The sequence below is a fragment of the Sphaeramia orbicularis genome, chromosome 4 (assembly GCF_902148855.1).
Source record: "Sphaeramia orbicularis chromosome 4, fSphaOr1.1, whole genome shotgun sequence".
Lineage (NCBI taxonomy): Eukaryota > Metazoa > Chordata > Actinopteri > Kurtiformes > Apogonidae > Sphaeramia > Sphaeramia orbicularis.
Window position 1 is genome coordinate 56,766,936 of NC_043960.1, and position 22,867 is coordinate 56,789,802.

The window sequence follows — 22,867 nt, forward strand, 5'->3', positions numbered from 1 at the left end:
TACTGAACAAAGGTCCAACCTGCTGTCCCCCTGTCCCAGTTCCCACCTGTCCCCATGTCCCAGCAGATTTGTGTTCATCCAAACTGATCATTTCCACATTTTGATCCATTATTGATCCCAGTTGTAGTTTATCATCAGAGCTCAAGCCCTATATTTCATTTAGGATCCATTTATGATGAGAACAGCATGTTTTGGACATTTGAATAAAGTCAATAAAATGATGTTAATTTTCAGTCCCTGTGTCACACAGCAGGAATTTAACTATTTTTTACCCCAAATGTTGTTTCTGTCAGTTGTACCATGTGTCATGTGACAGTACTTACTCAGACCTATTCATACATGTATTAAACAGATCAGTTTAAACACAGACACTATTGAACAGGGCATGGGTCCATGTGGCACTGCTGGATCTGACCCTTTTAATGAAAACGATGTATATATATCAACAGTAAAAATAGTATTAGACACAGTTTCTTTTAGTGCAGGAACATGGAAAATACTTTATTGAACATGTAAGGTTTCCATTTAATCTGGATTTGTATACAGACCTATACTGGAAACCTGACATTTTAACATGTCAAACATCTGGTAGTGACACTTGTGGTAACAAGCTCTCAAAGGTTCAGCAAATACCATGGGCTGCGAATCATTTTAAGTGTGCACTGCTTTTTCTATTCATTGGGGAAGAGATTTTGAATGTGTCTGAACAAAAGTAAGTATGTGGTTGAGATGTTTTGCAGGATATCTGAGTCAGCATCAGAATGTAATATATACTAGTACTTTCACAGAGGATTTCCAGGTTATCGTATTTGTCTCTGGTGACCTGAAAATTTAAGGATGTCCTTTTTTTTTTTTTTTTTTTTTTGCATTGATTTGATTTAGCTCACTTGTTGCAGGTCACCTTTAAAATAAGTCTTCTCTAGATAAAAATTTCAACCCTGTTTCTGTAAATTGAAAAAGAAGTAGTTGATGAACATAATGGTTTGGTGAATTTCATATATATATATATATATATATATATATATATATATATATATATATATATATATATATATATATATATATGTGTATATATATATATATATATATATATATATTCATTTGTGTGCAACTGAGGATTGTGGCTTATCAATGTTATAGAAATTGTGTCTCCTTTTATTTCATCTTACAGAATTTAAAATGTAGCTTCGTTTTGGTTCTGTTATAGAAATTATTACTGATGTAAACAACAAAATTCAATAGTTTTGAGTCCATTTCAAAGTAACAGTCAGACAGATAATGCATTTAGAAATGAAAGAGGTTGATAAGCCTTAATGAAGAGCAAAACATTTTGAACCATGAATCTGATTCAGTTCAAGTATTCCCTTTTAATTGTTTACATTTGTTCCGTTGTTACACACAGCTAACATGGTCCTCCTGCTTCCCATCCTGGTTTTCAGTCAGGAGCATTGTGTCCAACACTAAACCACTGGATGATTGTACTGGTGCCTGTCGGCTCCTCAGTGGACTTTGGTAGCCCACTGCTCCTATGCCATTCTTCATGCCCTGCTTCATGAACAGTTTAGAGTTTTCTGCCACTGAAGAACTAAATGAAATCCGTGTAAGAGTCCGGTCTGTAGTGGACGGTCTTGCCTGCCTTCCTGGCCCAGGACTATCACAGGTCTTATATTTACATGTAATATAACGTGTGAATGCCCCCCTGAACGTCTTGTTGAATAGGGTGTAGACTAGTGGGTTGATTCCAGATGAGACATAACCTACCCACACAAAGATCTCCATGAGGCGGGCAATGACGTTGGCGTCACAGCTGGTGCAGAGCACAGAGGTGATATTTGTAATAAAAAATGGACACCACATGATGACAAACAGGAGAAAGACGATGCCTAACACCTTAGAGGCACGCTGCTCATTGCTCAGAGTCTGCATTGACTTCTTGCCCATAGTAGACATTCTGCGAAGGGGCATGTCGTCTCCTGGGTGATAGTTCGCTGTGCCTGCATTAGGTCTTTCTTGCATCCTAGGAAGTGTGTCGTCCAACATTTGCTGGGTTTGAGGTGGCGCCACAGCCTGCTCCCTCTGAAAGACTGTGGAAACTGTTGGGTAGCTAAAACGCTGAGTCACCTTTGTCTTGAGCAAATAAACTTTTTTACGCAGCACTTGGACGGTTAGTAGGTAGATGACCATCATAATGGTCAAAGGGATAAAAAATGCAGCCATAGAGCCAAACATGATGAAGTCCCGGAAGGTGTCTGTTTTCAGCAGGCATGTGTGGTTACTGTTGAATGTGATGTTGTTGGGAAGAGGGTAGTTCTTAAGTCCCTTAATGGGTATGGGGATTGCTATACCTGGAAAAGAACAAAACACAGTTTGTACAGTTATACTTACTGAGAAATAATAACATCCTATTGTGTTCCCTAGATCAAGGTTCTAATAGTTTTGGATTTTTCATTATAGTTTAGTTTTATTTAGTTTTGACTTTTTTTCTCCTCTAATTCAGTTCATTTTAATAAGTTTTTAGAACAGGTTTGCTAGTTTTTATTAGCTTTTGTTTTTTTGTAAATGCTTAGTTTTAGTTTAGTTCTAGTATTAGTTTTAGTTTTTTCATAACTTTTCTCTTCTTCTCCGTCGTATTCAAATAAATCCCAGACAGGACTCTGCTGCTTTCTATCAACTTTAGTCTCCATGTTTCCTGGTAGAGTGGGGAGCAGAAGACGACAGGAAACGACATGTGACAACAAGCATCGGACCATCATTTTTATCTGTTTTAGTTAGTTTTGTAAACACACGATACAGTTTCAGTTAGTTATCGTTTTTTTTTCTTTTAATTATAGTTTTTATTTATTTCGGTTGACGAAAATGTTTTTACAATTCTAGTTTTCGTCATTTCGTTACTTTTCGTCATTTCGTTAGTTTTCGTTAACAATAATAACCTTGCCCTAGAGGTAGGTAGAAGTTAAAGAGGAAGGAATGAGTTATTGAAAAACTCATCTTCTATGAAGGCCTTTGGCAGATTTAAATTAAATTTAAATTTCTAAAGAGGTCATTCAAAGTGTGTTCTAAAATGTAACTAAATAGAAACACGGGCACATCTGATTAATTTTTGTTAGAATATTAAGTAACCAGTCACTCCTGGCGTTCTGTGCTCTCTCTTGAGCTGAGGAAATATAAACAATGGCAGTAAAACGTGTCAGCAGTGTTAAATGTCCCACCTTTCATTCTGGTTTTGCTCATAAAGTGAAGCTCAAATAAAACCTACGCTAACAGTGAAAATGACTGTGGAGACAAGTAACGCCTTACTAAACTCATACTACAGTTTTACTCTCATGTTCATAGTGGTATTAGGAAATAACTTCTCTGCTGGAGATCCAGTTGTAGTGGAGTACAGTGTCAAACAAAATGATACTCCTTTTCTGACTATTTTATTTAATTCTTAGTTGACATGAAAAAAAAAACATTCACTGACATTAAAATGGACTTTGGTATCTTGAATAATATATCTGAGAGGTACTTGGACAGGTTAAGTGTCATCGTACTATTGTATCCACTGATTAACCTGATTAATCTGCCATGGATATTTAGACAAGAAAATGGACTGTTTGGATTCTCAAAAACAGCTTAATCTCTTTGTTCCTGCCATTGAGTTGTTTAGCACGTGCTCATCTTAAATTACATGCTCTGTTATATGAATGGATGTGCTTACAAATGGATATGAGCCACACCAGTGCTATCTTCACCAACGCTTTGGCTCTGGATTTGTACTGGCTGTGTTGAATTGGCTTCTTGATGGCAACGTAGCGGTCCAGTGAAATGGCACATAAGTGCATGATGGATGCAGTAGAAAAGAGCACATCCAGGAAGAGCCAAATGGGGCAGAGGAACTCTGGGAGAGGCCAGCCAGAGTCTAATGATAAGAGGAAGAGGAAATTAATCCAGGAAAACAATCAATGTATCGTAGCAGTTCAATTTTTAAATATCATTTGTAGATTATTATCCAAATCTGGTTATGGAACTAAAATGAACAGTACCTTCTCATGTGCCATATTGATCTGAACCCAAAGAAAACTGCAATGTTGCATGCTACCAGTAATAGGAGATGTACCACAGTGGTGTAGGATTAGATCTAGTGCTCTTGCAAAAGACTGGTGTTTGTTTATCTTTGTGAGAAATGACTTAACTGGAAAAAAGACCTTTCACTGACTGTTTATGGAGCTAAAAGCTTTTATGTAGATGTGCTGGAGACTATGCTCAACAGCAGTGTTTATTTTTAGTTCCAGGCATAAAATTGGCAAGTAATTGGTCTGGCTTTTTTCCCGTCAGCCATTAACAAAAGACTGTTGTTAGAAATATTCTTTTACATATTTTTTTTTATTTTACACCATTTTCTTCTTCTTTGCTGGCAACAATTTCTCATCACACTTCAGGACATTTTTTGAGTCATATTTTTTATTAGGTTTTGTTTGGAAGGCTTTTTCATTGATAAATGCTACTTGTTCTTAATGTAGTTCCACTATACCTATTTTGTCTCTAGACATATTCCATTAACATTAAACATTTCAAGGTGCAAGTCTGTAAGGTTTTTTTGATCACTTCAAATAAGTACAGTTCTTGATGTTCAATGTAATATTTATGGGCCTTGGGCATTAGAATGTCTGTCCTTTCTGTATTTCCTTGTTTATTATTCAGGGTTCCCGCAAGGTGTTAAAAAGTCTTAAAAGTCTTGAATTTACAAATCTGCTTTTAGTGGCTTAAAAAAGTCTTTAAAATGTATTACATTTGAAAGGGTGGGTCTTTAGTTATGTTGGCTTAAAGTTGTCTGCTGTGTTGTGTTTAAATGTGTCCAAACTAGAAAGAAAGTAACCTGTTCCAACCCAACAATTTATAAGGAAATAAGGAACCAGATATCTCTAACTTCTCACAAATTTTTGCCAGTATGGCTATGAAATGGGCATTTAATTTTGTTCTAAGTGTCTTAAAAAGGTCTTAAAAAGTCTTAAATTTAACTTGTAGAAACCTGTAGGAACCCTGATTGTCCATTAAAACTTTGAACCAGTATTCATAGATCACATTCAAGGGTTTTTTTCTGTTACAAGGGTTCTCGCATACCCTGTGCACCCAGTTTACATTTGAATCTTTTTTTTTCCTGCCATGTTGCCTGCATGTATGGAATTGATGAGTAAATGAAGACCTCTTACAGTCTGATTCAGTGGTTCACTGGTAAATTTTTTCAACCTTAAAGCAGCACTAAAGTGGCAGGTAGTTATTTTGTCACCTGTTGTGCTTTACATGTGAAACACTACAGCAGGGGTCTCAAACTCAGTTTCTTTCAGGGGCCACATTCAGCCCGATTTGATCTCAACTGGGCCAGACCAATAAAATGATAGCATCATAACCTATAAATAATGACAACTCCAAATTTTTGTCTTTGTTTTAGTGCAAAAAACCCCCCATTAAATTATGAAAATACTTTTATAATCTATCCGAACAAAAAAGATGTAGAGAACCTGAAAAAACTAAAATTTCATAAGAAAAATAAGTCCAATTTTAGCAATATTATACCTCAACTTATCATTTCTACATGTACATTATGGATTGGATTTATAAAGACACTAAATACTTAGTAACAGGCAGAAAATTGAAAAAATTACTGCTTAATTGGTCCTTTTCTTTATACATTTCAGGTTGTTCATATTTGTTCAGGTTATTCACATTTTATTGTTACAGGATAGTTTGTAAATGTAAATATTTTCATAATTTAATGTTATTTTTTGCACTTTTATTTATTTAACCTTTATTTAACCTGGAAGAAAATCCCATTGAGATTAAGAACCTCTTTTCCAAGGGAGTCCTGGCCAAGAGGCAGCACAACACATAGTTACAACAACTACACTAAAACAAAGACAAAAATTTGAAGTTGTCATTATTTATAGGCATAGTGTAATATTTTTCACATCAAACCGAGAAGAATATATGTAGGTTTTTGTAGGTTATTATGCTGTTATTTTACTGTAGATCATATTGGTCTGTATGTGGAACCTGAACTAAAATGAGTTCAACAGCCTTGACTGTGGAATTTTTGCACTTTGCAAATTCATCCCACAGGCCGGATTGGAACCTTTGGCGGGCCGCATTTGGCTCCTGGGCCGCATGTTTGAGACCCCTGCACTACAGTGACTTGTTGAATAATGGGATGGCTGTAATTCTGTGTCGGAATAATTTATTTTGTGTCAAAAAAAGAACAACAGTAGTTGTGTACTGTGTTGTAACTACATAGTATGCTTCAGTATTTCACATAAGTCCTTGTTTTAGTAGCAGTTCCCCCCAAAACAGTCTCTAATAATTTATATACAAGATTGTATCAACAGTGCTCACAACCTATTTTTACTCTACTTTCCTCAAGCACGCTATTTTTTTTAGTACATTGGCAGTTTAAAAAAAACAAAACAAAAAAAACGGGTAAGCACAGTTTCCCAGTGCAGTGAGTCTATTTTGTCTGTAAAATGTCTGCAGCTTTGTAGGCCGCCACACCACAGGCACACCCACATGCACACACTTCATATTCTTCGAACATTGCATCCTTTTATACATTTGTAAATAAAAGGGTTTGTTGGGCCTTTGTAGCCCACAGATCTTACTGTCAAATACAGTAGATTAAAGTTTTTGGTGCTTGTGCTGGATTTTGCCCGTCACTTAATCTGTAAGATGTGACGTATATATTTTAGGGATCTCTTTCATTGTAAGACCTATTGTAGGTTTTCAAACTCAAGGTTTGACGCTGAACTTACTGTAGAGAACAGTGATGAGGGCGATTGGCATCACCAGGAGTCCCACCAGTAGATCAGCCACAGCAAGTGACATCAGAAAGTAGTTAGTTGCATTCTGCAGCTTCTTCTCCAGGGACACGGCAAGAATGACTAAAATGTTGCCTCCAATAGTGGGAATGATGACCATGACAATGAGAAGAGCAGCCCATTTTAGCTGAATCCCAGAGGTTTCTCCTGCTCTGGAGCTGTTGGTCTCCAGTGGAGCCGCCACTGGCTGAGACATGTTGCTGCAGGGCGTCCAGCGGGTCCTAGTTTGGCTTGGGACTTTGATCTTTGTAGTGTTGGAAACTTGGAAAGCATGGTCACTGCGTTGCACAGGCAAGGGCAGATGGTGGGGTGGGACGGCTGAGGGTCGCTGTGTACGCTACTACATTTCAATGGTGTACAAAGCAAAAGGGACCTCTGACAAGAAGTAGAACATTCACTGTACAGAGGTGAGAAAACAAAAAGGTCTTTTGCTGAAATCTATGCTGGTAATAATCCGAAGAAGACGATGTTAACAAGGGCTCCCTCTGTCCCAGGCTGATGCAGACAGCTGATCCTCTGACCATCCGCCCTGTCCACTTACAAACAGGTCTGTGAAAGGAACAATTATAGCTTTTTAAATCTCAGCTTTAAATTTTCCTGGATAATGGGATAATTATAGGAGACTTTTATGGAAACAAATGCAGAGGGTCTTTCCTGTGTGGTAATGATCATTTCCCCATTACAGCAAAGTACAGATTAAGAAAATGTTTAGACTAATCACCTCCATGATCTTAACGCTAGAACTTCACTTCATAAGTATCATTTGTAGGTGGCATACGTATGTGTGTATATATATATATATATATATATATATATATATATATATACACATACATACATATTCTCCTAAGACCCAGGAAATGTCAGCAAAGTGCAAGCTTTTTTTGTTTTTTATTAAATAAGTGCCTATATTGGAAACATCGTGATGCAGCAGTTTTTCAGATGCAGTTTTTAAAATTTTCATGGAATGTCCTTTGTGGTGGACAGTTTTCTTTTCTTTTTTTTTTGTATAAAGTTGTGAGACTTGTCCACAAATGTGGACAGAAAACCCATAGCTGGGTGTGTGTGTGTGTGTGTATATATATATATATATATATATATACATATGTGTGTGTGTGTATCAGAATAAATTTGAAGAACTTGCTGTAATTAATTGTCTTAAAACATTAACACAGTAAATTGTATTTTTAATTTTTTCTGATTTCATTAAAATGTAGAAAAATACTTAAATGTGAAACATAGATTTAGCTTTTTTTTTTTTTTTTTTTAAATCAAAGACTGACTCTGAGAAATGTTTAGGTGAAAAATGCTGAACTTGCGTCTCAGACTCCAGTTTTCCTACATTTTTCTAATTGTTGAAGTTGACAGAGTACAATATATGATACAACATGGTTGATATGTTAGTTTCTTACCTCCTTTATGTAACGTCTTTGAACCACGTAGCCTGTGAAGGATTCTTTCCAAGCAGCTACGTCCTAACTTTCATAAACCTTTGTGTTGAGGGAACAGAGCTTCAGTGTTTTTAAAAGACTTGGTACCATATCTTTTTTAACATTGCCGGTCTCGACTTTATATTTTCCCCGTTCCAAAAAAGAATGTGAGAGAAAAACACCTTCCGTCAAAGACGAACCTAAATCTGTCTAAATTTGAAGCAGTCCATGATGTGGAATTTGTTTTGCTTCCAGATGTTGGAGGAACCCCCAGTTTTGGCTTGCATCACCTCCAGCAATCACAGGTTTAAAACTTTGAGCCGTTGGAGCTCCTCTAGTGCTTTCCTAGTGCTGCCTCTTGTTCACCTCCTCTGATCAGCTTGGGCTCTCTCTGTATTGGTGGTACTTTCTCATCTCCCTCCCCTCTGTCGTGCGTGAGCCAGACTCTGAACCAAACAGATGAATGTCTTGATGCTGGCCACATGCCAAGGATTCTGGGAGGTAATTTCCTTTAACACAGCCGTCCCACTGTTTATATTTGTCACTTTCTGCACTCTCCTCCATTCCAGTTTAGTGCTGGGGAGGTAGAAGAGCAGTGGTCGTGTTGCTGAGCATATTTTAACGGCGCTTTAAATATGCTCCCTGTCGCTTTTTATTTTTTTCTTCCACAAGCTCATATTTTCAGGTTGAGAAATGAATTTATTTACAATCTGATTTTCTTCAAGACTATTAAGTCTGAAATTAAGGCCATATTTGTTTTGTTTTTCTTTAATTTCCTTGTCCTGACAATGTGTTTTTCCTTAGTAATGCATTCATTGTGTTGCCAAAACGGATGCTAAACATTAAAAGCTTTGGAAATGAGCCATCTTTGAGTTTACAGTATCAAGATCATGAGCAGTTCTTTGCTTCACAAGAAAATTTGAGAAATGTAACCTTTAACCTCCTACTTGGATCTGTGAAACCAGACATTTCAGCTGACACTCATCCCTCATCTCTTTAGTACAGTGTATCTAGTACATGAAGCTGCTCTTTGCACACAGAACTTGTCTTAACTAGTTTAATCATTTACAACAGAAAACCCTTTGATTTCGATCTGTTGGCAGACAGATGTTAGCAGTATGCTGAACACTTGCTCAGATTACTGCAAATCTGGGCTTTCGCGGTCATGTAAATGCTGAAAAAATCATGGAATTCCAAAGCCGTATTTTCCAGACCAGTGAAATTAATGAAATCACATTAAATTCACAAAGGTTTTGAACGGTCATGCAAACTCCTCAACTTTTGACAGAATCAGCTGTTTGGACATCATAATTGACTTTAAGCAATTACAAGTCAAATGTCAGCAGTATCAGTAAGTAGAACATAAACACTAAATAATCTAAATATTACTAAATATTCAACCTAAGGTTTAAATATGACTTAAATGTGAATATACATCATATAGGTGACAGAATAACATTCACCAAATGTGGTGAAATTCAGTCCCTGTATATTTGAAAAGGTAGTTGTAAGTTAGTTTCAGTGAAATAAATGACAGCAGAAAAAATTAATTAATACAAGACTAAGTTTTCCATATTCTGATGCAAAAATCAATTGTTAGTCCACATTTCAAAGCTGGTATTTTCAGAATTTTCTTCATGGGGATCAGGACCCTGACCCTCCTGGAGGGCTTTGCAGCTTTGTCACTTTCATCCCCCCCGACGAGTGTACTGAGGTATTGAAATGGCTTTTCGTCATCGTCATTTGACTAAATGACTGCATGTTGGCATAGTTTTAGCTGTGTATCATTACAGTCCTCAGAAAACAGTTTATTGGTTTCATAGTTTGTGGCAGTATTTGAAGTGAACATGAAAGTAACTGCCTTGTAAGGTTTAGTTAAAGTCCGTTCAACTACTTAAAGGTCATGGAAGTTACACCATCAGTTCTTGAAATGTCTATATGAAATGAGCAAGTACGTTTTTAGCATTAAATCAGAACTTGCTATTATTAACTGTCAGGATTTACTTTCTTTTTTTCATTGTCACTTTAATTAAATACAATTTTAACTTTATTCTTTGCTGTTGGATGCCAAAAGAGTAAATACTACAGTGTTTTTCTGTTAGTAACTCTCCATAGTAGTTTCCAGGTGCACCCATTTTCTTCTGTCGTCACACCCTTTACTTGACATTGATTTTAATTGAATTCAGGTATTGATTCTACAAAGCCTACTTGGATTATTTAATGTAACACTGCCCAGGGACTTCATGATGTATTTGGGTGATGGGGTGACAGCTCATGTAACAGAGAGGAAGCTAATCTGCTAATCAGATCCTTCCTCATGCAGTGGGGCCGCGTTATTAACAGTGGTGTTCACATTTTATGTGGTAACGACTAATTGCAGTTTGTTTACTTCTTCTTCAGGGTAATTTTGTTTCCCAGGGCATTGGATGCAACATGGAGGGAGTTATTAATTTCCAGCGCTATCAGCCTCTATTATTCAGACCAGAGCAGTTTATTCATATAAGTATTATCCAGTCAAAGTGCTGTTTCCCTTTCTATAAGGCATTGGGTCTCAGAGCTCTTGTATGTCCATCAATCACAGCTCTGATATTTAAGCCTGAAATGCAGATCTACTACTGCCTCACTTGGATGGATAAACTGTAGGTTGGTTTAATTTGTCTTGTTTTAAATAAATCTGTGTAAATACCCAAATCTTTCCCTTTGTGAAGGTTTGTAAGGGCACTAATTATTACCCAGTCAGCAGTAGTTTTTCACTAAAGTTCCATTTTAAATCCCAATACAGTTTAACCTTCGATAGCCTGACTCAATATTTTACATTATGGAAATATTACACTTGCTACTGAAAGTGTATATTGGAGTGTTTAAAATCAGAATTGCACTTCAATCAAAATACACAAAGTTGTCCTAGAAGCCTTTAAAATGTGGCTCTTGTCCAAGTATGGATTAGACAGAATCATGCAATGTCCAGGACAGACTATTCTATCAATACCTCTGTCTCTCCTCCCCCAATGACTGACATTTGTGATATTTTTATATCCTCAGAAGGTATACACTGTGTGTATATGGATACACGAGACCAACTGTAAATCCTGTGGATAACATGTAGTTATTCAGACATAATTGACTGGATTTTTCGGAGGCTGTGCATTCATTCACATCAGATGGACGGCTAAAATACAGCATATCTTTTCTCTGACTGTTGTTCTTACTACACACTTTACAGTAATGTCAGTGTTGTCTGAGAAATCCTACTACTTATGCACTTTCAGGGATCACTATAATGGAGTTCGTGCAGTTGATGGTTTTTATTTTACTGTTTTGTACCTTGTAGTGTCAAACCTTAAAAGGCTTCAGGTTTGACTTCTGTCTGGCTTCTGATTTGGGTCCAGGAATACGCAACATGTAGTAAAAGTTACTGTTTTTTCTGAGCTGTAGTGCTGGAAGTATTTGATTATGTTTCTAAACTCATACTATTAAAGACAGTAAATTCTTTTCTTTCTTACCTTTTTTACCATTCTTTTAAATTTCTTCCATCAGAAGAATTGTCTTGAAGTCAGTGCCCCCTCAGAGGATTGTGGGTTTGTAGCTGCTTATGACTGACTTTTTCATCACACAGTTAAGAAATGTTTCTCTCTTCCTTTTCCAAACTACATCCAGTGTTCATGACCTTAATGAGAATTTCAAATAAAGAGTCATCTGTGGTCCAGACTTTGCTGGTGTTCAACAACACCTTTTCAACTGAATTGTCAGAAAATATTCATGGTACAAAAGGGGTTTCTTTATTCCCATACTTGTTTTTTGCCTAGAGCTTGGATACCTTTGTTGTGTTTTTTCTAGGTAACCCTTATTACAGGGATGTCAAACTCATTTTCTTCCGGGGGCTACATTCAGCCCAATTTAATCTGAAGTGAGCCGGACCAGTAAAATAATAGCATGATCGCCAATAAATAATGACGACTCCAAATTGTTTTAGTGCAAAAAATAACATTCAATTATGCCAATATTTACATTTACAAACTATCCAAACAAAAAGGATTTGAATAACCTGAAAAAAAAAGGAATTTGTTAAGAAAAGTAAGTAAAATTTTATCAATATTATGCCTCGACTTATCATTTATACATATGCATTACAGATCAGGTATACATAGGCACAAAACATTTAGTAACAGGCAGAGTATTGTTAAAATTCCACTTATTTAATTTTTTTTTTGGATATTTCAGGTTGTTCATATTTTTTCATGTTATTCACATTTTATTGTTAAAGGATAGTTTGTTAATTTAAACATTTTCATAATTTAATGTTTTTTGCGCTAAATCAAAGAGAAAAAATTGGTGTTGTCATTATTTATAGGTTATTATGATATTATTGTTGAGTTTGATGCCCTAACTTGCACTTTGCAAATTCATCCTGCGGGCCAGTTTTTGCCCCCGGGCCGCATGTTTGACACCTGTGCCCTATTAGATAATGTCCTCTGTTTCTTCTCTCTTTATTCAGTCAATTCTTTACCATGCCCACTTCACTGGTATGCAGGTGTAAATCTTTAACTGTTTAAAGAACAGTACACACAGAAAATGTGTAATGCTCTTGGTTCTTGTGGCTCTGTGCCCAAAGTGCTTTAAGTTAAGTGGAGCTTTTAGCCTTATTAGTCCTCTTTGTTCCATCCTGCACCATTTGAGTGTACCACAACCAAACAGAAATTATGAGCTGGTAAATCCTTTCATTTCATTATACTCCATATGGATATAACCACCATGGTTAATTTCATGTGCTTTTTAGTAAACCCCTCCTCCCCTTTCCTTCAGGACTCCAGAGCAGTGTCCAAGTGTGGTGTCTCTTCTGTCTGAAAGCTACAACCCTCACGTTCGCTGTGGTGCTGCCATGGCTCTGGGCATCTGCTGCGCTGGGACGGGCAACAAGGTGAGCATATGCCCTTCAGCTCCTGCACATCTTGCTCTGCTTTTATTCACATCATATGTATGATGTTGACTGTTTTTCTGTAGGTATTGACCTTCTTAAAAAAAAAGTTGTATGGTCTCCGTTACATAGTTTAATTATAGGATTACAAACTCTAAAATTTCCAGATTTGATTCAGTTTAAAACAGCACAACTAATATTTAAAGAAAGACTTAACTTGGTTCCAAATAAAATACAGAAGTTGTTCTCAGACAGAGAAGGGGGATAAAATCTAAGAGGGAAACTGAATTTAAAAACACATTATGTCAGAACAACTCTAAAAAGGATGTAAAGATTAAATTATGGAACAGATGAATTAAAGCAAAGTAAAAACATAAATCAGTTTATAGGAATATATAAAATACGAGTTTTCAATAACTATAAAGCTGAGGAAAAGCAGTTTAATCCAGGACAGTAATGGCACTGTTTAAGGAAATGTAGCTGTATTGTTTTGTGCTGTTCTGTATTATTTAAGAATAATAATGGATTGGATTTCTGTAGCTCTTTTCAAGGCACCCAAAGCATTTACCATTATGATCCATTATTCATTCACTCACACATTCATTTGACTTGTATGTAATGGGAAGGAGGTAGGAGCATATAAGTTTTTACTTCTGAAAACAGAAGGAAATAGAAAAAATATCCTGTTTTCAACAAAGGTCTGAAAGTATTCAAGGATTTACTATGATTCTCTTTATTTCCATTGTTATTATTATTATTATTTTTATACGTTTCTCAATGGTGAAACATACAAACAAAAAAGCGTATCAAATAACCCGACTTAATATTGCCTTTTTTGCTTGTAATCACATTTCCGAGATGTAAAAAATGATTTCTTGTGTAATGAGGCGTTTTTTCACGAGCACTTTCTCCTTTTAAAATCTGCATTCAAAACTCAGATTACTGTTCCTGAGTGAGTTTGTGTTTCAGAAATACTTAGATAGTATCCTTGTCGCAGCTTCAGAGACATCTATCATTGAAGCTGTCGTCCTCAATGAGTCTGAGCATTGGTGCACATTACATGAAGAACCAAAAGTGTTTTCCTTAAAACAGTAAAAATGGTGACTCATCTCTGAAGCTAATTTGAGATAAACTGGTACCAGCTGCTTGTATACCCTTTGCAAAAGATAAAGAACCCCCAGTTTTTTATTTATTTAAACCTCACCTGCTTCAAGACGAGGTTCAAGTTACTGTCACTGTTTGATTTAAGGCTTTACCCATAGACACTTAAAGGGCTCATATTTGTCTAAACCCACTTTTCTTAGTCTGTGGTTCATTTCATTGTGTATTTGGACCCTAATATTTCATACAGTTTGAATTTGAACCCTTCAGCTGCTGCAGAACTATCTTTATATTCACTTGGACAGAAATCCAGTGGATTTCTCCAACCTGTTTGACTTCCTTCTTAATTAGTTGCATCTATAACTAGTTCCATCTCCACATTTGCACATATCAGGTCCAGACTTCAGACCAACATTTCTCCAGTATTTCTCTATAATTGTTTGTCAGCAGCAGTGGTTCTAGTCCATGCTGAAAATATGTCCAAACTTGAAGCCCATTACCTCAAATGTTCAGTTGTTGGTTGAATGGGACAGAGCAGCACAGCCAACAACCTGGAGGAGGTGGGGCCTGAAGTGGCTCATGTGCATTTAAAGGGCCAGTGCTCCAAACCACCTTTCTGGTGTCATTACTCAGAAATAGGGTTGAAGATGGACCTGTGGAGTTGAATGAATGAAGAATTCAGACCCAAGCAGAGCATTTACAGTTGGTGGAGACCACAGGGAAATGTGGGAAAATGAAGAATTCCATTGAAAAAAGACTAATATGACCCCTTTAATGTGTAGTTCAAATTTCTGCATACAGTGTCATTAAAACCAACCAAACAACTGTACTTGTCTTTGGACTGTTACTGTAGTCCAAGGAGGAGAGTAAAGACAGGCATTAAGGCTGCAGCCAGTACCCATGTGTTCGACCTATGTGATCTGATCAGTCTAAGGTGGTTTCATCCAAGCAGGGTCATAGCTCATTACACCTTGAGCTTTGAAGCACCAAAATGAATATTTTGGACCAGACTGGGTCAAGGCATGTTAGTTAGCTGACCAACTCCTGAGCCCTGGTGTTTGTTTTTTCCAGAATAAGTCCTCGAGCACATTAAGACCTTACTTAGAGTAGTGTTGTAGCAGAAGTGGATCATCCTGTAAGAGGAGCACATTCTTTCACCATCATTTATACACCTGAGGCTTTGAATATTTGTTTCCCAGAGTAGTATTCTTTATTACAGAATTAAAAAAAAAACAAAAACTACACAGAGATGTTGTTTTGTCATTTTCCCTGTTCTGCTTATTCTAATTTTGTGCCAATTAAGATAAGTACAATTTAGTTTGTTTGGTGATTTGGATGGGAACATTGCACACAGACTCAATCGTTAACTAATTTAGAGAACACGAGTATTTTAATAGAGTATAATAAATAAATGTGAAAAATGGAGAATGTTGTTGTGAACACTTTTGCACTCTCCTTTTAAACACTTTTTTATTCAAATTTATATGACTGTTTTTATGTGTATGTGTATGTCTGTGTATGTTTTTTTTATGCTGCTAACAACACTGTGAATTACCCCATTGTGGGATCAATAAAGGAATATCTTATCTCTCTTATCTTATGAACACTTAAGCACTGTACATGGATTGAGAGAATCTTAAACAGACACATTTTGTGTAGACAAGCTCTGATGATTGGGCCTGACAGTAATTATCCCCTGTTCAAAATATGACGGCCTATGAGGAACTAGATGTGGCAGACTGGTGTTGACTTTATCGTTGGACTTATCATCCCAGTGCAGCCGCTTTAACTGAGCTGAGCACCCATGAAACATGGTTTATTTTACCTCCACTGTCATCATCCTGGTTTGTTTCTCTTTTCCTGGCAGTGCTGACGCCTCCCTTTGGGTTTGGTAGTGTGAGTTACAGCTTTTACTGCTTAGCAGGAAGAAAAAGAAGAAGGGGATGTGGTCCTCCCTCATTTTTTCATTCCCATTCATCATTGGAGGAAACTGAGAAGGGAGGGCTTTGACACAGCTCCTCTGTCGACCTGACAAACCAGATATGGTTGACACTAATGTCATTAATTTGTGCGGCCTGGTTGCCTGTGTTGATAATCTCTTTTCCTGTGTTTGGGTAAAAATGACCCTGTAGCATCTGCTCTGTTGGAAATTACAACATATAATTGATATATGGAGTAGAGCTGTCAGAGGATTATACACCAGATCTGATACGTGATGGGTCATTTGGGCTTTAATACCATCAGAAGTATCCACCTGTAAGTGCTGCCTGTCCAGTATTGGCTTTTGTTGCTCTGATTGGCTGTAGGTCTGTCCAAGTATGTCAGACATTTTGGTTGTCTGATGATGATGCCCCCAGGAATGAAAACAATGAACAGCCAGGGTGAATCTCTACCATCGCAGTCCGTCTTACCCTCATATCACCAAACCCTATGTTGGGACAACTAATTGTAATTGTCATTTTTTCAGTGACATAACATTTATGGTCATATGTGGTTATTTACCAAAGTTGTTTTTACATATAGTATATAGATATACCAGGAATTCCGTCTGTCCTTCCATCCGTCTGTCCAAGATTTTTGTTCAACCAATTTTTCAGACACTAGCCACCTAATTCTTTTCAAATTTCACACAGATATGTCCTTTCCATGTGCTTTTATTTCAATTTTTGAATTTCTTTGAAAAGATTGAAAATGAATCCCTGGGTATCAGGGTATCGGTGAGCAGGAGGGGCAAAGTGTTGTGTGACTGGGTGGGAGTAATTGTAAGCTCTGCTAACCTTTTCACTTGGATTAAATTTCACTGTGAATATACTTAACAGGTTGAATTAATATGGACTCTGTCATGATTGTGCTTTCACAGGAGGCCATCAACCTGCTGGAGCCCATGACCAATGACCCAGTGAACTACGTTAGACAGGGAGCCCTCATCGCCTCCGCCCTCATCATGATCCAGCAAACTGAAGTCACCTGTCCAAAGGTAGGTCATAATCCATGTTGTTGTTTAGTTATTTGGCTAATTATTCTGGTTATTATCAACACATTTTGTGGAAACAGACAGAATTAAAGTCTACATTAAAATTTCTGTCAAGTGATGAGCAAAAGACACAAGTTTCTAAAAAGAACTGCAATTTAAGTAGTACTGGACTGTTATTTTGGTCCATGGCTTTTTGCATTTTTTTTTGGAAAATTACAAATGTTAATATTATGCCCTATACACATTGATATGGATTTTTTACCAGACAGATATTTTTCTCTACATTTGGGCCTTAGAGTTTTTTAGGTCTCAATTCTGTTGGTTCTGTAAATTGGTTAGAGAGTCTGATTTCAACCAGCTCTAAATGTGTTTATAAGTGTCATGAGGTAACTTTTGTTATGATTTGACATTTCAGATCTCATCTTTTCTGTAAAAATCAGTTGAATTCTTTATCATAGACTTTAAACATCTAACGCACTGGAATGTTTTTAAAGTTTGAAAATGTGAATAAAACCATTTGGCAGAGCAGTAATGTCACACATGCAGTATTAATGTGATTTCTCTGCTCTTTTAGGTGAACCAGTTCCGACAGCTTTATGCCAAGGTGATCAACGATAAGCACGATGACGTCATGGCCAAATTTGGCGCCATCCTTGCACAGGGAGTCCTCGATGCAGGTCAGTGATCTTGTGTTTAATGTTGCCTTTTGTTGAAACAGGTTGTATGTGTGATCTCCTCCATACACAGTGGGTCGGTCACTGAAATGGATTAAACCTCTTTGTGGTCCTGGTTTGTACTCTTATCTCTCCATGAGATTCCAAAAGACCCAAATTCTGAATTATACCGTTAGACAAGTGAAGTGCTCCAACTAATGTGGTTTTGTGTGTATGTCTTAATTAGAGTCTTTTTGCGCTCCAACAAGCACAGTTCCCCTCTACAGCTGACCACCCGTGCACTGTGTGTCTGGAACAGATCATGCTAAGGTGCACCAGTGCCTAGCAGTGTTGGCTGGGCTCCTGGCCATATGGCCTAGTTACTCTCCACCTCGGTGATTACTGTTTGTCTGATAGTGTCTGTGTTTGTGTGTCTGTTTGTGGACACAGGCATACAGCATGTGTTTGTATGTGTGAGGTCCTACAGGGCTGCACATCATCACACGGAGGGCTACGCACTCACCTACATGCAGAACACACTCAAATTCACATGTATACACAAGCCCCGAATGCAGGCAGGACCAGAAACCCCAAACACTAACATAAAACCCCGTGTGCTAAGCCAGAAAGAAACCAGCTCTATTTACATACTGCTGTCAGAATACAGCATCAAGTATTACACCTTATACAAAATCAGGTTTATCCGCACTACTACAGTTACGTGCACAGTATGTCTGAAAGTCGGTGACTTATTTCTCCAATCCCCATACTGATTCTCAATGATCTCTGCTGCACTTGATTTGATGTCTGTTTTCCTTTTAAGAGATTATCAGTTTTGATGTTGGCCAGTAGTTAATGATGTGTCAGATAATTCACATGGACTGCAATAAAATCCAGTTTAGATGACCCTGTGTGAGACCATCCAGGCAAGCAGGTGTTTCATACAACTCACAACTTCTCCTTTTCGTACAGTTCAAGACCACACAATTTAAACACATGCAGATTGGTGACATGCTCAGTCCTTTGCAGTGGGTTTTTTGTGGTGTTCCTCAGGATAAGGTGTTTTTGTGGTGCAGCAGTAATTGTATTTAATTTGACAAGCGGAAACAATTAGCGCTCAGTTTCATGATCACTGTAACTCATTACCCAGGAAATGTTTTTCAGTCTCTCACACTCCATTCTGTCTTATTCCCCTCTCTAAACCCTACATGTTCTGCCCACATACATGTTTTTAAAACCTACACAATAAAGAGGCTGCTGTTGGTGCATCCATGATGCCCTTGAGGAATCACAGCTACCCCGGTTTCTTCTTCACTAACTTCTTCAAAATTGGAATGAGACAAACAGATGACAAAAATGATGCTTAAAGGGAACCCACTGGTCAAGTACTCTCAGCTTCTTCTCAAGTTTCAAGAGACTCTTAAGCATCCAGTCATGCTGTTGAAAGTAGACCAGTGACTGGGCCCATGGGTCAGTTTGTAGTATTGGTTTAGTACAGGGGTCACCAACCTTTTCTCTTCTGTGAGCTACTTTTACATAATGAAGTTGCCAGAGGGCAACTCTAATTTAGCAACTTTTATTTACATAGCTAATTTTCATACATATGCATATTTTGTATAATACGTTTGTAACATTGTGTTCTTTATTTATTATTTTATCTATTTATATTTCTTTGTTTTAACATTTACAATACTTAAAAGTGTTAATATGAAACTATTATTTTACCTTTACTAAGAAAATCAAAAGTAAAAAAAAAACCAAATACACGCATTTGCGTGCTGTATTCCTAAATATTTTAATACTATGTCAAAAATTGTGAAATGGAACAATCCTGCATATTTTTATAGAATTGTTAAAAACAAATAATACACACCTACAGGGTGGGGAAGCAAAATTTACAATGAACATTTAGTTGTTTTTTCTCAGCAGGCACTACGTCAATTGTTTTGAAACCAAACATATACTGATGTCATAATCATACCTAACACTATTATCCATACCTTTTCAGAAACTTTTGCCCATATGAGTAATCAGGAAAGCAAACGTCAAAGAGTGTGTGATTTGCTGAATGCACTCCAAAGGAGATTTCAAAAATAGTTGGAGTGTCCATAAAGACTGTTTATAATGGAAAGAAGAGAATGACTATGAGCAAAACTATTACGAGAAAGTCTGGAAGATACTATTAAAGAAGAATGGGAGAAGTTGTCACCCGAATATTTGAGGAACACTTGCGCAAGTTTCAGGAAGCGTGTGAAGGCAGTTATTGAGAAAGAAGGAGGACACATAGAATAAAAACATTTTCTATTATGTCACTTTTCTTGTGGCAAATAAATTCTCATGACTTTCAATAAACTAATTGGTCATACACTGTCTTTCAATCCCTGCCACAAAATATTGTAAATTTTGCTTCCCCACCCTGTATATGTGCATTATTTAGACTTGGAAATTGTAAAAAAAGAACAATTAAACTTCACCAACGTGCTGCTGTATTTCTGGAGGATTTGAGCTTTTCTGAATTCACATATGCTGTCAAAACATATCCATTAAAAACAAAACTTTGTGCACATAAATCCACCATCCCCCTGTCACTTCTACAGAGTCCTCACACTGGAGTAAAACGCAGAGGCACCTGTTCAGGTCCGACTCCAGCTATGTGAGCGCATGCGCACATAGCACACATATGTTTGCGCAGGATGTGAACCACTGTAATGATGCCTCGGCTGAAGTGCTGGCCTTGGTCAGTTTAGTGAACATGGACTGTTGTTTTTGGACTTCAGTTTTCAGCTCTTTTACCTTCTCTTCTCAGAGGCTGATTCCCACCAGTAAATCTCCAGAAAAGTTACTGTGAACTTTGGTGAAATTCCACTCCACGTTGCATCTTTTACCGACTGCCTGGCTCCGCCCACAGATCAGACACACACACACTTGTCTTTTACATTTGTCAAACAGAAGTCTGTGTCTCATTGTTTGTGAAAATAACTCCCTGACTATACTCGCCCACATTGTTGCGGGGCTGAACCCACTACCTGCCCTGACATCTGGCTCATCCTGCTCCTCCTGAGCCCCGCCCCTCTCCAATGACAGACAGCAAACCAGCGCTGAAGTTTGATTGACAGCTAGTTGACCATTTCATCTCGGGAGGGGGGCAGGACACTTGAAATTTTGACTGGGTGGAAATTTAGACTTGTTTAACCAAATGACGTATCAGCTTTGTGTCATTATATTATTGACCCTTGGCAAACCACCGGTAGATCGTGAGCAACATGTTGGAGACCCCTGGACTAGTTCTATTTTTAGAACAGGCCTGTGGGCAACTCATGTGGTCCCTGTGGGCGACCCCTAGTATTTAGTAGGGATGCAATGGTACAGGTTCTCCACTGTTCAGTACATATTGGGGTTTTTCAGTCATAGTTTACAGTACGGTTCCAACGCAGAGCCCGACTGGGCACTGAAATGTAACTGGGAGCTGACGGAGAACCTTAAAACTCCTTTACGCTCGCTTTATGTACGTTAAATATGTTTGTCCGTTTCTAACGTCATACGTCACTGCCTTCATACTTTCATGTGTCCTGTACGTTGGAATGAGCATTTCTCAATCAATCCACCAGAGGATGCCGCTGTTAATTTCCATACTGGACGAATGCCATGAAGAAGGGTGACGTTTTTTGAGAAGAAGAAGAAAGTCAATAATAACAAACATGGCGACAATGCGGGAGGTTTTACTAATGTGGATATCAGAAGGGTAATTGTCATAAATATGACATGCTCTAGCTGGGCTCCATGTTCAGCTCCAACCAATGATAGTAGAATTCCGTAAGTCAGTCGTCTTGCAAATCTCTAATATAAGCATGGCTTGTCCAGAAATGTCCTTTGAAAATGACAAATGAGCCGTACCGTGGTACGTGCTCGTACCGAACTGTGAGGGCGTACCGTTCATATGACAGTATGAAGTGTACCGTTGCACCCCTAGTGTTTATTACAGTCTGGGTTAATTTAATTTTTCGCAGGCAACTTTCTAGTAGCTGACTCTTTTGAAATAAAGTTTTTCTCATGGACCCTCTAGCTATAACAGGTCCTGGTTTCCCCGTATCCTCTTTTCCTGCCCTTCCTTCCCTTTCTTCCTTTTTACACTTCCTCCCTTGTGTTTATTCAGCTCCAGTGACACAAATCAATGTCAGCATTACTTGTCACAACCCTTGGTCATTACAATCAAGTCCCTGAAAGCTCAGGTGAATTACCTGTCAGAGAAATCACTTCAAATAGCCTAAATATTTATCCAGATGCTAATGCCATTTTGCCCATTTACCCCAAAGCTCCTAGTTGCCTTGTGTAATTCGGAACAAAACACATCAACTGTCTGATCTCCTGTGTAATGAGCACAGTCTGTTCTCTAAATTTCTTGTAGGATACAGCAGACAACGCCTTCCTAACTTTACGTGACTGGCCGGTGTTACATTTTCAATCCGGTCCAGGGGTCGTTAGAACACACAGGATGAGTTCATGTAATGACCTCCTCAGGATGATGTTCATCCTGGTCCACACCCTCAGTAACCTGACACTCCCGATAACACAGCGCTAAACAATACAGTAAAACATAGAAAAAGCAACAAAAGCCCTAAATGCGAACACCTTAGATTTCCATTTATGATCAACACAGGGTAGTGTAATTAACTTTGTCACGTCCTGTATCTGTCTGCACAGACTGGTAGAAACAGATGAAAGATGATGGGTAAGATGCATGAAATAAGAAATAAAACTGTCTGGTTATTCTGTTGGTTGTTTGAATAGGAAGTGAAATAAAGATGAAATTCAGTTTCATAGAATGTCATTGTTGAAGATGCTTTTTCATGTTAAACATGAGCCTTAAACCGTTAACTAGACAGACTGGACTGGACACACACTGGACTGAAGTAGACGACAGAACACTGAACAACTGTTTACAACTA

The 22,867-nt window shown here is 37.7% G+C and overlaps 2 protein-coding genes across 3 annotated transcripts in view; one reads left to right on the forward strand and one right to left on the reverse strand.

Moving 5' to 3' along the window:
* Positions 1-22,867, forward strand: part of psmd1 (proteasome 26S subunit, non-ATPase 1) — a 46,937-nt gene that overhangs the window by 10,490 nt on the left and 13,580 nt on the right. For both annotated transcript variants that reach the window (XM_030132604.1, XM_030132605.1), the window contains exons 17-19: positions 13,082-13,196; positions 17,155-17,271; positions 17,843-17,945. In XM_030132604.1, the coding sequence (XP_029988464.1) occupies positions 13,082-13,196; positions 17,155-17,271; positions 17,843-17,945 (335 nt within the window). The remainder of the gene's footprint in view (positions 1-13,081; positions 13,197-17,154; positions 17,272-17,842; positions 17,946-22,867) is intronic.
* On the reverse strand, positions 1,136-8,766 carry htr2b (5-hydroxytryptamine (serotonin) receptor 2B, G protein-coupled). Its single transcript, XM_030132607.1, has 4 exons — positions 8,261-8,766; positions 6,783-7,397; positions 3,701-3,901; positions 1,136-2,345 (listed from the first exon to the last, which is right to left on the reverse strand). The coding sequence occupies exons 2-4, from the start codon at positions 7,042-7,044 to the stop codon at positions 1,393-1,395; spliced, it is 1,416 nt and encodes a 471-aa protein (XP_029988467.1). The 5' UTR covers positions 7,045-7,397; positions 8,261-8,766; the 3' UTR covers positions 1,136-1,392.

Bases quoted from the DNA above. Each gene is read 5' to 3' on its own strand.
- htr2b (XM_030132607.1), bottom strand. From the start codon at position 7,044: ATGTCTCAGCCAGTGGCGGCTCCACTGGAGACCAACAGCTCCAGAGCA. The intron at 3,902-6,782 runs GTAAGTTCAGCG...TCTTATCATTAG, and splicing joins CCTCATCACTGTTCTCTACA to ACTCTGGCTGGCCTCTCCCA. The intron at 2,346-3,700 runs GTAAGCACATCC...GTTCTTTTCCAG, and splicing joins GGTGTGGCTCATATCCATTT to GTATAGCAATCCCCATACCC.